This window comes from Canis lupus, chromosome 28 (genome assembly GCF_011100685.1).
Source record: "Canis lupus familiaris isolate Mischka breed German Shepherd chromosome 28, alternate assembly UU_Cfam_GSD_1.0, whole genome shotgun sequence".
Lineage (NCBI taxonomy): Eukaryota > Metazoa > Chordata > Mammalia > Carnivora > Canidae > Canis > Canis lupus.
The window spans coordinates 9,646,084-9,662,512 of record NC_049249.1 but is presented as its reverse complement, the minus strand read 5'-3'; the positions used below and the strand labels follow the sequence as shown (position 1 = coordinate 9,662,512).

The 16,429-nt window shown below is 39.9% G+C and overlaps 1 protein-coding gene across 38 annotated transcripts in view; it reads right to left on the bottom strand.

The window, feature by feature from the left end:
- The window catches only part of CC2D2B (coiled-coil and C2 domain containing 2B), a 108,200-nt gene that overhangs the window by 800 nt on the left and 90,971 nt on the right, over positions 1-16,429 (bottom strand). For 31 of the 38 annotated variants that reach the window (XM_038578316.1, XM_038578300.1, XM_038578296.1 and 28 more), the window contains 6 exons: positions 14,990-15,079; positions 11,747-11,860; positions 9,636-9,770; positions 9,094-9,216; positions 3,799-3,857; positions 1,743-1,920 (listed from right to left, as the gene is read on the bottom strand). In XM_038578316.1, coding sequence (XP_038434244.1) covers positions 1,743-1,920; positions 3,799-3,857; positions 9,094-9,216; positions 9,636-9,770; positions 11,747-11,860; positions 14,990-15,079 — 699 coding nt within the window. Of the gene's footprint in view, positions 1-1,742; positions 1,921-2,728; positions 2,849-3,798; positions 3,858-4,040; positions 4,246-9,093; positions 9,217-9,635; positions 9,771-11,746; positions 11,861-14,989; positions 15,080-16,429 lie in introns of those variants that run through there. The other 7 variants (XM_038578298.1, XM_038578306.1, XR_005380453.1 and 4 more) reach the window with 6 other exon arrangements.

Below are 16,429 nucleotides of genomic sequence, written 5' to 3'. Positions count from 1 at the left end.
TCTTTTCTTTTTTTTTTAAGATTTTATTTGACACAGAGAGCGAGCGAGCACAAAGGGGGAAGGATCAGAAGGAGAGGGAGAAGCAAGCTCCCCGCTGAGCAGGGAGCCTATTGTGGGGCTCCATCCCAAGACCCTGGGATCATGACCTGAGCAGAAGGTAGACACTTAACTGACTGAGCCACCCAGGCGCCCCTGGAAGGCTTTTCTTGATCCTTAAATCTGTTCGTGTGTTCTTTCCATGTGGTTGCAATAGGATGCTATCCTTCCCTAACTTATTTAATGAAATATATTGCAATTACATGCTTTATGGTCTGTCTCATTAGCCTATAGTCTCTATGAATTCACAAGATTATATCTGTCTTGTTTATGGTCATAACCCCAGTGCCTAACACAGTGCCTGGCACATAGAATACAAATAACATTTGCTAAATACTTGTTAAGTGCTAGGTGCTGTGGCAAATGTCAGCTCATTTAATCCTCACCATAACCACAAACCAGATAATGATTTTTATTCCTGTTTATCTTGCCCAATGGGTGGAAAGTAGAGAGAAGTTAGGTAACTTGATCAAAGCTAGCAAGTGGTTGAACCAGAGTTTGAATCCAAGCCACATGATTCAGCTCAGGTTTATGATTGTGTGTTATTATTTTTAAAAATATTTTATTTATTTATTCATGAGAGACACACAGAGAGGCAGAGACATAGGCAGAGGGAGAAGCAGGCTCCCTATGGTGAGCCCAGTGTGAGAATGGATCCCAGGACCCTGAGATCACGACCTGAGCCAAATGCAAGAAGCTCAACCACTGAGCCACCCAGGTGTCCCTGATTATGTGTTATTAAACATAATTTTACAAAGAAACTCCAAGTTTTAAACCTTGGCTTATATTGCTTTGCTCATCTGTTTACCCCTAATTCTATTTTTTTAATGCAAAAAAACCAACTTCCTCCCTCTTCATGAATAAATAGCACTTGCAGATCCTTCCCTGACAGCCTAAGTACTCAACACCAACAGATTCCTTCCTTTCTTCTCTCAAAGGGTTTCCCTAGGAGATATCCCCTAGTGTTTGGGATGATAGAGGGGGAAAGAAACTCACTCTTGGGAGACTGGGGCTTTCAAAACCTCATTGGACCAGTTCTTAGGGAAGAGTCAGTGAGAGAATGCTCAGAATTGGGGGTAGGTAGGGGAAAAAAAAGAGGAGAGGACCCTAGCAATATACCAAATGCCCACCATGTTTGGTTATGAACTTGTTGAGTTTGAGATGCCTTTTAACCATCCGGGATGATGTTAAATGCATTGGTAAATATATAAGAGAGGAGAGAAGTCCAGGCTGGGTACATATATTTGGATATTATAAAAGATATTAACGCTTGCCTGGAGTCCTCTGGCTCAGAACCAGTGAGAGGGAATCTGTTCTATTACTACCACCGAGGGATCATCTTTCAATTTCTTAGTTGCAGGTGATTTCCTTTTGGTCATCTCTTTCCAAAGGTTGTGGTTTATGTAATATACCACAATCATCAATATGACTGATTCCAAGAAAATGTCATACATTGCGGTCATGGTAATAGTTGTTTGGTATACTTGAAATTTCTTATTCTATAAATAAATGTATTTTAATGCCATATCATCTATTATCTAGGATCAAGATAAAAAGCACTTGAGGGATATTTGAGGTTACTATTCCCAAGTAATGAACAACATAGATAAAACAAATGCCATTAATGCACTAAATCATACACACACCCAATAAAGTTGTAGCAGTCTTTCAAATTCACTCTCTTCTTCAGATGATACAAAGCTTCCAGTGCCAAGTTCTAGTGTAGGAAGAATTTTTCGCAAAATATAAGTACATTGTCGATTCCAACGTGTCGGCTGTTTAGGTCGCCATTCCATCATTTTACGTTTCAGAGTCCTTTCAATCCTAACGTAACAATGCAAAGATTAGTTTATGACAAATTACAACCCGTTTCATAAATGTGATAAGAGTTTTGTCACTTTACTCAAGTATGAGAATTACATTGTTTTTGCTTTAGGATGAGCCAGACCTCTATGGCTAAGGATATCTGCCGTCGTTCATATTACTTAACTTGGGGAGAAGCAAGCTCTTGCTTGGCTTGGGAAAGCAAGAAGCTTCCTGGGGTAGCCAAGAATGAGATCTCAAGGGCAGAGCTCTTTTCCAGGTACCTGTGTGTAGGCAGCTGCCTACCTGTCTGATCACTGGACTGACATCCCCATTCTCCAGGACCCTCCCCTGTCATAAAACATGGTGTTTCCAAGAAACTGCATTTACAAAAGTTTAGATATCTGGTCTGGCTGATGTGAGCAGGGATGGGTTTATTACATTAGTTAATTCAGCAGGCAGAGTTGGAAGGAAACAAGGCACGGACTGATAAGTATGATGATCAGGTTACCTTACTAGAATGTACCCTCCGCAAGGGCAGGGATTTGTGCCTGTGTATTCAGCCCCTAGAATAATACCTGCTGGTCGACTATTCCAGGGACAGGGCAGGTTTGTTGATGGGGCCCACTTGGGAAGCCTCATCTGTGCACAGAATCCGTGTGTGCTTTAAAAACAAAAGCCAAAAAAACAAAAAACAAACAAACAAAAAAAAGCCACTGGCAGTCTCCTCATGGCTGAGTCTGTAGCGTCACTGAGCAGTTTGGAGTTTGCAGCCTCAGTAGGGGCTAAGCATCAAGATCGCCTGTCAGGCTTTAGCAACGTATTTTACCTCCGGATGTCGATTAAGCAGGTCTGGTCTGGGACCCTGGCATCTGTATTTTTAAACAGTTCCAGAAGTGATTCTGATAAAAACCAGAAGTTGGCAATCGTTTCTCAACTGCATTTCTTCCTTTTTTGTTAAGAATTGGGGAAAAAGGAAGGCAATAAGAAGTGGGAGTTTTGTGCTCATGAGGGAAGGGAGTAGCAAAATTATTTTTGTCATGCTTTGTTTTGATCAGTGGGCAGCGGCTTATATGGCAGCCTACTATGTCAGCATGAGTCACTGGAGGCAGTAAGATCTAGAAGCTTCTGACACATTTGCTGTAGGAGTAAGGCCTGCTGCAAAATTTGTGGCTTTGATAAACTTGTTCAGCTTGACGGAATAAGTCCTTAGGCTACGTGTGTGTGTGTGTGTGTGTGTGTGTGTGTGTGTGTGTGTGTGTAGGGAAGGAGGCAGTGCCGGGGCTGGGGATAGGACAGTATTCACATTACCACCAGATTTGGATGTTTTTCCCATACTCCAAGTGGTGGGCCATTTACCTTCATGTCCTTTCCAGAAGTATTAACTACCACATTATTATTACTATAACATCAACAGGAGTCTATATCAAGAACTTCCCAATAGCAGCCCCACAATGTTCCCAGAGGCGATCATTTTTTTACTTAGATGGTCTTTTTAAGAAGTGTTCTGGAAAGGTAGAAGGGCTGCTTTTTGATGCACATACCAAAAGACAGATGACTCAGTGGAACAAACTACTGTAAATTCCATTTCTGGGGCACTTGAGTGGCTCAGTGGTTGAACATCTGCCTTTGGTTCAGGGCGTGATCCCGGAGTACTGGGATCGAGTCCCCCACTGGGCTCCCTGCCAGATTCTCCTTCTGCCTGTGTCTCTGCCTCTCTGTGTGTGTCTCCCATGAATAAATAAATAAAATCTTTTTTTAAAAAACTCCATTTCATGCTTCTATTGCTGAATGGAATAGTTATTTTGACAGACTGGGGTAGAGGACTGAAAGGTTGAAAGGGGGCTGAAAGATTTGGGGAGAAACATAGCAATCGTAACATATAAATAAATGTTGTACCTGTTCTTTAGATCTTCTATCATGCTTTTACTAGTCTCACAATAAATTATTTCTTCAGGCTGAAATATATAGGTAATTGAAAGTTAGAAAGGCTTCTAGGGAGACCACCTTTACATCACAGTCACCCCTGGAGTGCTAATTATAATGAGGGGAACCCAAACCACTTTCACGTGACAAAATCCCTCCACCACAGAAGCACAAAGGTAAAACATAGATCACAGTGCTTTTTCACACTACTTTACCAGAGCATGGGGCGAGGAATGGATTTACAAAGGTGTTTTTCCTGGGTAAAGATAGATCTGCTGCCCACATCCATTAATTCAAAGAAGCACTTGACATGCTTATTAATTATTCCAGATAGTCTTTGGCAGCTGCTCTAGTTCCTTCCACTTATTAACTGGGGTCTTGGTGAAGTTATTTAATCTCTCGGAGTCTCTGTTACCACATCTTTAAAAGAGGGACAATGATAGTACTCACTTCCCTAGGTCTTGTGAAGATTTTGAAATAAAATAATACAACAAAACCGGCACATATTGTTCAATAAAATCAGGTATTATTGTTACTACTACTCTTTCAACATGGTTTATCATCTTCCTTCTTTGATTGAATATCCTTTTTTCTCAGTTGGCAGGAGCCAGGTCTTTGTGTGTGTGTGTCCATTTCAATCTCCCCTATCTCCAAGCCTTTGCTCCAGGCACTGTAAAAACAGCAGAGAGCCATGCCCTACCATGTTCTCCCACGTTCCCTTCCCTGCCCTGCAGGATTGCTATGTGGAAAGAGGACTCCTTAAGTCTACCACCCAAACCAGCCCTCCCTGCCCTATCTCCCAGGGCTCACATGGACAAGAAGGAGGAACTGAGTTTAAACATTTTTACTTTAGGCATTCCTGAATTGAGAAATAGAGACAGCTGTAGAGACAGGGACATGAGGGTCGTGCAAAAAGCAGGCAACAGTTCTTAGACCTCTAGGTGCTAGAATATTTCAGGAGTGATTGAGAAGATTCAGTCTGTCACATGATGATCTAAAGCCAGTGGTTTCAAAATGTGGCCCCCCGGCCCAGCAGCCTTACACCTGGGAACTTGTTAGCCCCCACTGGGACCCACTGAATCAGAAATTCAGGGGGCGAAGCTGAACACTCCATGTTTCAGCAAAGCCAACAGGGTTCTGGTGCCTGCCCTAGACAGATGTGAGAAGAGTCCGGGGCACAGGGATTTCCCCACAACACATCTGAGCAGGAGATGAGAGACACAGGAAGAAGGGAACAATGAACTCCACTGTCACCTTATAGGACCACCAGCTATCCCAGACAGGATGGGCAAACCCAATGCCTTGATGGCTGTCACCAACCACTGTCCAGTCCTCCAGTGCCTCCCTGCTTCTCCCCACCTCCTCCCTCCAGCAGGTAAGGATTAGTTAGGCCACCTTCAGGCCCAAAAGAGAGACCTGGGTTATGTTAACTTGATAAATTTATGAGGTGTTAGTCTCCCTTTCCTTTTTTGGCAAAGGCCCCTTCTAGAAGGGAATTCATATCTTTTAAAACTTCAAGAAGATTTCCCTTTTAACTTCATCTCCGAGTACCCAGATGTTCATCTTACACACTCAAATTTGTGTTTGCAATTGTGATAAAAAAAAAAACACAACACTATTCACTACAGTTAGCAGTTTACTTGGGTGTGTTTGTGGCAAGACAGAAGATCGAGAACCATTAACCCACAGGAAATAAATCAGTAGTAGATACAAGTCGAATGCAGTTCTGAGTTTTATATTTATAGATTCAATTTGGGAAAAGGTTTAGTTTTCATACTCAGGCAGGGTGGCTTTATAAAAACTACAATTTTGATCGTGGCAGCCCTGGCCTTCATGCTGTTGGCTTCTGACTGCCCTGAGGACAAAGGGCCACATCCTTAGCAGGACTCTGCTCACCTCTGAGCTTGTCTTGTTTGCTCCCTGGCAGCAGCCAAGCTGGCCTTCCGACAGCTCCACAGATCCCTCCTTCTGCCGCAGGTCTGCCTGCCTGCTGTGTCCTCTCTCTGCTGGCACTGTTCTCTACCATGATCGCCCTCCAGGCCAGCTCCTGCTCACCGCCTTCACTTTGCCTATCATCCTTTTTTCCCCCCGAAAAGCTCCAGTAACCCCAGTAACTGTCCTTCCCCTCAGGTCCTCCTGCTGCATGCTCCCAAAGCACACACATTTCTTCTGTAATCACATTTACCATTCTGTCCTGCAATCGCTCACTTACTTCCTTCCCTCTTAAGAACACAAGTCTGGGGAATACTGAGACATGTCTTTTCCTTGTAGTACTGATGCCTGATGTAGCACTGGCTCATAGCAGGCATACAAGGAACGTTCACTAAACCCCTAATAGAGTGATTAATAGTAAACAAAAAAACCTCATCTCTAAATATACCATTCTCCCCCCTAGGAGGCAGCAATGCATCAGTCACAACTCTGGGAGGGGACAAGCAAGGCTTGGCCTGTGGATGCTGCAAGTGTTTGCTCAAGAGAGATGAGCACGTTTCATTTCTCCTTTAAAATGACTTTACAGGGATCCTTGGGTGGCGTAGCTGTTTAGCGCCTGCCTTTGGCCCAGGGTGTGATCCTGGAGACCCAGGATCGAATCCCATGTCGGGCTCCTGGTGCATGGAGCCTGCTTCTCCCTCTGCCTATGTCTCTGCCTCTCTCTTCTCTGTGTGACTATCATAAATAAATTTAAAAAATTTAAAAAAATGACTTTACAAACAGGATATATATATACACGCTTGCATCATGTGGAGGATGTTTAGAAGGACACACAAGTTACTACTAAAAGTGGTTATTTCTTAGAGTGGGAAAAAGATGTTGAAGGGGAGAGACATTCTTTATACAGTTTGGTACTGTTTGATCCCTTCCCTGCAAACCGCCATGCATTCTTTTTGATATTGTAAAATACCTCAAATACACAGACAAGCATTGCAAATAATGTAATGAACATCCACTCAACATACCTACCACTTAGCTATATCTAATATTTACATCTGTCCATATTTATTTTAGATTTTTTTTTTTTAAGAAGTATGGGCAGCCCGGTGGGTCAGTGGTTTAGCGCCTGCCTTCAGACCCAGGATTGAGTCCCATGTCGAGTTCCCTGCATGGAGCCTGCTTCTCCCTCTGCCTGTATCTCTGCCTCTCTCTCTGTGTCTCTCATGAATAAATAAATAAAATCTTAAAAAAAAGTAAAAAAAAAATTTAAAAAAGTAAAACATTACAGACAGACTTGACATACTTTGTATGCTGTTCCCTTGCCTCATTCCTTTTTTTCTGTCTCCAAAGGTAACCTTTAATCTAAATTTAGTGTTTATCATTCCTATGAATGCTTTTACATTATCACTATGTGTCTCCATTTAGATAAACTACACATAGTTTTCAAACTCTATATAAATGATTTTGTACTCTATGTGTCATTCGCATATTCTTTATCTTGCTTAATGTTACTTTTTAAATATTCATTCATGCTGATGTGCATGGCTCTAGAACAGTTGTTCTCAACATCAGCTGCACACTGGAATCACCTGGGGAGCTTTTTTTTTTTTAAGATTTAAGATTTATTTATTTATTCATGAGAGACAGACAGAGAGGCAGAAACAAAGGCAGAGGGAGAAGCAGGCTCCCCGTGGAGAGCCCAATGTAGAACTCGATCCCGGGACCCTGGGATCAGACCTGAGCCAAAGGCAGATGCTCAACCACTGAGCCACCCAGGTGTCCCACCTGGGGAGCTTAAATAATATAGATGTGTGAGTTCTACCCTCAGGGGTTCTGATGTAATGGATATACAGTCCGAGTTGAGAACTAGTGTAAATTGGTTCTTTTTTTTTTTTTAACTACTACATAGAAGATCTCATAGTATGAGTACTTTCTTTTTTTTTTTTTTTTTTTAAGATTTTATTTATTTATTCATGAGAGACACACAGAGAGAGAGGCAAAGACACAGGCAGAGGGAGAAGCAGGCTCCATGCAGGGAGCCTGACGTGGGACTTGATCCCGGGTCTCCAGGATCACGCCCTGGGCTGAAGGCGGCGCTAAACTGCTGGGCCATCGGAACTGCCTATATGAGTACTTCCATAATTCATATATTCTTTTTCTGGTTGATGAATTTTTTCTTTCTTTCTTTCTTTCTTGCAATTCTATAATGAACATTGCTGTACTTGTCTTTCTGGCATGTTCCTGTATGGTATATACTTAGAAGCTGAATTGGTGGATCAAAACGAGCATCTTCAATTTTATCAGATATCATCATACTGTTTTCTAAAATATTTATAGCCATTTATCCTCCCACCATTTCTCTGCTTCTTTGCCAACACTTGGTATGATCACTCTTAAAATTTTTTTGTCAGTGTTATACATGCAAAGTAGTGTTTTGTTGTTTTAAATTGTATTTCTCTGATTGTGAGATTGAGCATTCAAATTTCTACTTCTATGAATTGTTTTCTGCCTATTTCTCTATTTTTTTCTCTCACTTTCTCTGGGCTCGCAGCTGTTAGTCTATGGATTTTGCAATAGCCCGCACCCTGCCATACCATGGCCCTAATGCAGAAACAGCCACTGAAGTGAAATTTGGAGTGCCCTCACAAAGTAACACTGAATACATCCAGATCCACTGGCTGAGCCGTCTGGTCGTTGTTCCATGGTTCTTGACTTCAGGTCTGTGCTTCCACCTCTTGCCTCCTATGCCCCAGGGAGTGAGTCTGTAGCTTTTCTTCCCCATCTTCTTTCAAGAGTAGTGAAGTAGGGAGCCCCATCACAATACCTGGCTTCAAAAAGTGACTGATTCTGGTTCCCTGGATTTCATGAACCATTTTCAGACCCTACTTCCGTCACTTGTTCAGCCCTATTCACTGCTAGTATTTCTGTCCTGTTTCTATTCCATGAGACAATTGTCATGGTTTGGAGCTCAAATAAACTTTCTATTTTTCAATTTTTATATTTTATCATTGCCATGGATGTGGAACAGAAGGGCTAGGTCAAAGTAAACTTACCACACCATCTTAACATTATATTTTCAGTTTTAGAATAAATAATAAAAATTTTTATTTTAAAATCTAAATTCACATTTAAGATGATACATTCTTAATTCTTCCTTTTTGCAAATAGAGGAGTATGACCAGAGTAGCCCAAACTCAGGATGGATGGCAGAGAAAACTATATTTTATTAAATTGCCAGGTAAATCAATACACAATCAGCTATATAAACATAACAAGAGCTGGCACGACTGGTAAAGATTAGAACCAGTGGTAAAATACAGCACTCCTGGAATTTACCTGTATGGTATGTGGTTTTGTCCCTTGGAAATTTTTTGGAAGCAATTGTTTCCAGAAACTTTCCTTCAAATAGTCGAAATGTACAGCCATTGGTGTATTATTTTGTTGAATATTAAACCAGACCTATTAAAACATTACCATAAAATCAGTATAGGCACATGGGAGCACAAAGCTGTTACCTGTTTAGGATGGAGCAAAATTTTACAGTTCTATTGCCCAATGAAGTGGTGGAGGTCAAAGGAGGTTCTTTTTTTTTTTTTTTTTTTTCAAAGGAAGTTCTGAGGTAGGAGGTAAAGGGATTCTAGGGGTATGTTAACATTACACTGATAACTGGTTCTCAACCTTGGAGGCACTACAGAATCACTTGAGGAACTTTAGGGATAAAAGATTTACCTGACCCCATATCCCAGGGATTCTAATTTAACATTTGTAGTTTCTTCAAAGTTTTCCATACATTTCTATTGCAGAGCCAGTGTAGAGGACCACTGCCACTGACTCTTGATGAGATAACTCAAAATAAGATTTTCCCCCCATATACTTACATTTCCATCATCAAACAAACAGTCTACACTTTGTAAAGGACAAAATGGGTCAAACTGCTTATGACATTGCCCAGTTAATGGATTCCAAAGCAAATATTCATTAGTTTCTTGAGTTAATACATAAGCCACTTGCCCCTGTGTGAGGAAAAAGAGTTAAAGTCATGTTTGGTGGGTGGTTGATTTAACTCATTTTTGCATGTGGAACTATAATGTAAGCATGTGATATCTTTGACTTATAAAAGTCTTTTCTTAGGGTCTTCAAATTCTTTTTGAAAAGCAAAAAAACCCCAAAGCTCCAGAAATCCTCAAGCCCAGACCAGCATGAAGATTCAAATAAGAGAACTTTTGAGCTGGTGTAGCCATGTACAGCCCTGTAGGGTGTGCCCTCACTGCAATAAAGCATGTTGATCTAGAAAAATCAATATACTGTGATAATTTCCCAACAGTTAGCTCTAAAGTGTTTTGAGGCAGGGATACTTTGGTCTAATTCACACAAGGTACTATATGGACTAGCCCTGCTTTGAGTGGAATATACTTGGGGACTAAAGGGGAACACCACACAGAGTTAGGAAGTAGACACTTGCCTAATGCCCTGAAAAAAGCCAAGTGAAGTTAAAAAGCTGTTAAGTTAATTTTGAGAACAAGATCTGGAATGAGAGGCTAGAGAGAAAGTATACAGGAAACCATCTGAGGAATAAAAGTAGTCATTATGTTATTATTCGGTTCTGAATATACCTTTTTAAGTGCAAAGTTTTCTTAGAAAAGAATAACAATTTCAGGTAATAATAATAACAAAGACTATTGAATATTTTTTGGGAATTTATGTGCACCAGGTACCATGCTCAGCATTCACACTAAATTTTTCATTTGCATTCACTCTAAATTCTTTGAGGTGGGGGTAATCTTTATGGCCATCTTTCAGATAGAGTCAAGAGGTGGAGGGGCTTGTCTAGCAGAATGATAAATGGCATTAGTCACATTTAAGGAGAAGATACCTGAACTTCAGGGAAGTAAACAAGCTGAGATCACACAGTTAGTAAATGGTACTGCTGGGTTTAAATCCCTCTTTGACCAACTCTCAAAAACAAATTTTAACATCGTGCCATGTAGCCTGGACTCTTCAAAGCTCTTGTTCTTTATCACTGTGCTCATCTTTACAGTAAAGAAGAGGTTTCACCTCAGCCAGAGCAACCAAAGTGCAAATGTTTGTTGAAATACCATCGACCGTTTACTGCCATCTAGTGACACTTAAAACTACACAGGAAAAAAAAAAAAAAAAAAAAAAAACTACACAGGAGAATTTCATGTGCGTGCGTGCGCCCGTGTGTGTGTGTGTGTGTGTGTGTGTGTGTGTGTGTATGGGGGGGGGCGCTGGGAATTAACCACAGGCTTTTAGCTTGCAAATGTGACAAAAATAATAAGCCATGCCAAGGAAATATAGAGAAATAAGTGATAATAACAGAAAGCCTAAAAACAGACTGGAAATCTTTAGCCTTATCAAGATATTTGTGGTAGAAATAGGAACAGTCCAAAAGAAGATAGCATTCTGGAAGTATGGATGTAGGAGCATATAATTAAGTTGCAAAAATTTTGGGTAGGTAAACAAATTTCAGGCCCACATCTTGTATGACTAAAACTGAGCAAGGAAGAATAGGGAGAAGTATTTCTTAAGGATTTTTAAATATAGTATTAGAAAGGTAGAGATGATTGATGGTGGTGATGATGGTTACCAACCTCTACAACCACTACTATAACTATTACTACATCACCACCACTACCACCGTTTACTGAAGTGAAATTTATTGAAATGGCACCATGAACCAAGCTACTGTTCTCAGTGTCACATATGCACAATGTAACTTAATATCTTCTTAACCCCATGAAGAAGCACTATCATTAGTACAGTTTTACAGACAAAAGTAAAGCCTTTCTTTACATTGTGATCATTTTGATGAGCCATCATTATCCTCTTAACTAAATAACTGGTTGCCCATGAAATTCCTCAATTAGCTTGTGAAAAGATGGAAAACCAGGGTTGATGTCTTTTAAACTTGCAGCTGAAGGCTGATTAGTTTTGTTTACACTATTTAAATATTAACTCCAGCACTTACTTCCAACATTGAGGTCCCCAGGAGGACCAAAGCTTTCTTTCCAAAATACAGAAAGAAATTACAGAGTAGTATGGCATGCTCTTCCTTATTTCCAATAGCCAGACTGATACAGCGCTGAGGCAAAGCAAAAGGAACAAGGCCAAAAGAAAAAGAAGAGAAAGATCAATAATATAAGCATCCAATAGATTGAGAGCCCCTCTACTCTTCCCAGCTTCAAATACACATATTTTTGCCAGGTTGCTAGGATGACTGACTGAAAAGCTGAAAGCTCTGGTACCTTCTGCTTGAGAAAACACTGTGGAGAACACTAACTTGGACTATAGGGATCACCTTTACTATGGGACAATTAATGTGGATACTGTGTAAGTGACCAAATAGTTCATCATCCAAAAATAGGATATTTAGGGATCCCTGGGTGGCGCAGCGGTTTGGTGCCTGCCTTTGGCCCAGGGCGCGATCCTGGAGACCCGGGATCGAATCCCACATCGGGCTCCCGGTGCATGGAGCCTGCTTCTCCCTCTGCCTGTGTCTCTGCCTCTCTCTCTCTCACTGTGTGCCTATCATAAATAAAAACAAAACAAAACAAAAACAAAAATAGGATATTTATATTTAGGACAAATATTAAACTGCTTTTGGCAAACAGAGACATACAGACTGTTATTTTAAGAAACCTCATCTGATAGGAAATCACATAGTTTTTAGAGGAAGGGATCCTTTGGTTTGTCCCATACCAGCAGAGTGCTCTCAACTCAAGGAGAGGAAGAGGACTAAATTGAAGCCCAATCAGGAAAATGACTGAAACTTCTTCAACTGAAAGATCTGTAGTCAAATATAGGGTGCCTAGTAAAACAGTTGTAGCAAAAGAGGAAAGCATAGCAGAGGTGGTAGACTGGTAGTCTATGATCTAGTTCTAGTCTATAAGTGTGTTTTTTGCTTGGCCCTGAAATATCTTTTAAAATTGGGAGCTCTGGCTTCCCTTAAAAAAATCAAGAAGATCTAACTACATATATGGGCCCAAATGTTTATATGGCAATAGTCTATTGTTATTGAATAGCAGCTGCAACATTTAGACAGGACTTGTGCCTTTCCGTTCAGTATAGTCCTAGAGGAAGGGCTTTGGTGGCCAGGGAGGTGGGGGATGGGGGGACCCCAGGAGCTCTTGGCAGTGACTATTTACCAATCAGTATGAAAGCATTTCAATGTTTTAAAAACTGATATGGCTACATCCTTACACACTGGCTGAATGTGATGGTGAGGAATGGAGATTAGGGAGGATGGTAATGTGCTCCTTTGAAAAAAAAGTGTGAACAGAAGAGTGAAGAGCAGAATACCAGTAGTATTCAGTGTCAGGCCAAGGAGGCTCCCCTGACTGGATGTCATAGGAGGAGGGAACAGGGGAGAACAGGTAACTAACATACTGAATTCCAGATACCTTGCATATGTGCTATCCATTCAAAATCCCTGTATAATCCCTTATCTTAGGTCATACAGCTCTTAAGTGGTTGAAGGAGACTGTGTGTTAGGTAGGAGAAAATATCACTTGTCCTGTGGCAGTCTAGTTAGTCATACAACATGGGCATCTCATGGCTAAAGAGTTCACGTTAGTGGGAAGACATTAGCCAAGAGGAATTCCGTTGTAATCAATCCCACTTGTAATCACTAACCTCTTGGTTAGGAGCATTGTTTGGATTGGGGGTATGCAGGAGGGAGACTCGGGAGTATTAGGTATTTACCCAAATAGTTATTTTTATGGTTATTTGTTAGATATCTTAGAGGCTCTTTCAATGTTCTGCAGGATCATAATATCCATGAATACATTCTGTTAGGTCTGAAAGTCTCAGAAGAGTCTAAAGTTAATGACACCTCTTTGAGTTCTACTAGATTTTAATAACTGAATCACTGGAAACACATGCTTGTGTCTCCCTTGTTCTCACATAGCAGGAGACTGGGTAGCTGACTTATTAAGTTAGCCCGGTGCCCCCCCTAAATCCATTTCAGCTCAACTTTAGCCTCTAAAACATTCTAGAGGGGATCCCTGGGTGGCTCAGCAGTTTGGTGCCTGCCTTCCGCCCAGGGTGTGATCCTGGAGTCCTAGGATCGAGTCCCGTGTTGGGCTTCCTGCATGGAGTCTTCTCCTCTGCCTGTGTCTCTGCCTCTCTCTCTCTCTATCTGTGTCTCTCATGAATAAATAAATAAAATCTTTAAAAATAAATAAATAAATAAATAAATAAATAAATAAATAAATAAATCATTCTAGAGAAGTGCCAGGACCATTGGTTCCAGGTGGAAAGTGCCCCTCTCTTAGGCTCCTGTCATACTAGTAGTTTTCAAATAAAAGTTATTTCTTGAATGCTTGCTAAATGTATATAAAAATATAAAAATAAATAATCAGGACTACCTCTTCATTCGGAGATTAAACTTGAGAGCTATATATACAGAGTGTGGTGTAGAAACAACTAAATATAATTTAAGGTGGAATGAAAAAACTGCTCTAATTAGAGTTGCTGGATTTTGGGAAAAAATAGGGTGACCAATTAAATCTACAAATTTTTAGTATAAATGTGTCTCAAATATTTCATGGGGCTTGTATTCTATTTGGCAACTGATCTAAAGAGAATTTTAATCCAAGTGCTAAAAAAGAACATTGCTATGTAAGCTCTTCATTCAGATGTGGAGAGACTGAGGAAAGCTTCTGAGAAATGGAATATATTTGCCCTAGACTCAGCATCTGTCCAGCTCCATAGTGACAAACCATATTTCTCTCTGGAGGATGTCATAATATCATACTCCTGGAATTCCCATTGAATTAAAATATTCATAAGCCACCATTTATAATGTTGAATAAAATTGTTCCAGTTTAAGAATTATCTCTATGGATTGTTATAGAGCTAAAAATGATATATTAAATTATCAAATGCTTTCAAATTTCACAAGACAAAGTATTTCATAAGTGCATAATACTTTTAAAAAGTGTTTCTTTAAAAAAAAGTGTTTCTTTAGGAAAAAAGCAAGAGTACTATATATTTTAGTTGTAAAACATAATGGGGCACCTGGGTGGCTCAGTTGATTAAATATCCAACTGTTGGTTTTCACTCAGGTCTTGATCTCATGGGTTGTGAGCACTCTATGCTCATTGGGAGTCGGCTTGACACTCTCTCCCTCTGGCCCTTCCCCCACTCACACACACGTGCATTCTCTCTCAAATAAATAAATCTTAAAAATATATAAAATACAATTTGTTACCTCTGATGTCATCCATATATCAAAACCATCATTTTCATCCAGAATATCAGGCACGATAGGAATCAAAGATACAAAGCGAGCAATGAGGTCCTAAAATAATATTAACATACATTTATTAAGTGTATACTATATATATATATATCCATCACCAAGCACAGTGTTTTACATGCAATACCATCACATTAAATGTATCCCACAAGCCCATGAAATACATATTATTATTATTATTATTATTATTGTTTTCCAGAAGAGGAAATAGCATAGAGTGCTAAGATAATTTGCCCAGGTCACAGAGCCAACACAATGTATGGAGTCTTGCAGGAAGAAGCCCAAATTAGTTGGACTCCAGAACATGCCTGTTAACCATTACACTTCACTGTAATAAATTATTAAATTTTTAAACATGGTATATACTACATATATTACATATATTATATATATTGTATACATATATACATTATATAGATTACATATATACTTTAAGTTACAACTGCTAAATTAAAAAAAATTTAAAAACTGCTAAATTTTTAAAAGAAAAATATTGAAGAATAGCAAAAATTTGATTTGCCTTTTTTTTTAAGATTTTATTTATTTATTCATAGAGACAGAGAGAGAGAGAGAGGCAGAGACACAGGCAGAGGGAGAAGCAGGCTCCATGCAGAGAGCCTGACCTGGGACTCCATGCAGGGTCTCCAGGATCATGCCCTGGGCTGCAGGCGGCGCTAAACCGCTGCGCCATCGGGGCTGCCCTTGATTTGCTTTTAAGTTCCAAATCTATCAGAATTACTTTTACTAATATAAGCTTGTTACAAGCTGTTGAAGTAGGAAAATGTTGGTGCAACTGTGGACTGTTCCCCCTACAGGGCTGGAGACAAGGACTCAGACTAATGTAGGAAATGAGAAAGGGATACAAATAAATAATGAGTCAATACAGAAAGTTTACTGACATTTCCAATGATTTATAATAACCATTATTTGTGCACTAATTACCTCCTGCATTGGTCATGTTTCTGACTTCCTGCAGTTATTAAACATAGTTCATAGTCCCTCATGAGCAAAGTTGCTGAGTTATTTATATGTATTTTTTAAAAAGACAAAGATTGTCTTTGAAATAAATCTAAAGCATTATTATCTCCTTGGACTTTGGGTGACAGGAAACAGGCAGGAAGAAACTCATAACTCATGATGGAAAGGCAGAGTGTAGCAAAAGGCAACCTAAATTAGAACTTCTGATTTTATCCTGAAGAGTCCAGCTAAGGGAGCTTGATAGTGGACAAATAATATAAATATTCTGAGGTGAACCAATTGACTCAATCAAACCCAAATAAACAAAAGATATAAGCAATTTTTCATGGATGGCCTTTAAGCAAAGCTTATTCTTTTCTCAAAGAGGAGATATATTTCTGATATCACATTTTCCTTTCTCAAAGTGGAAGGAGG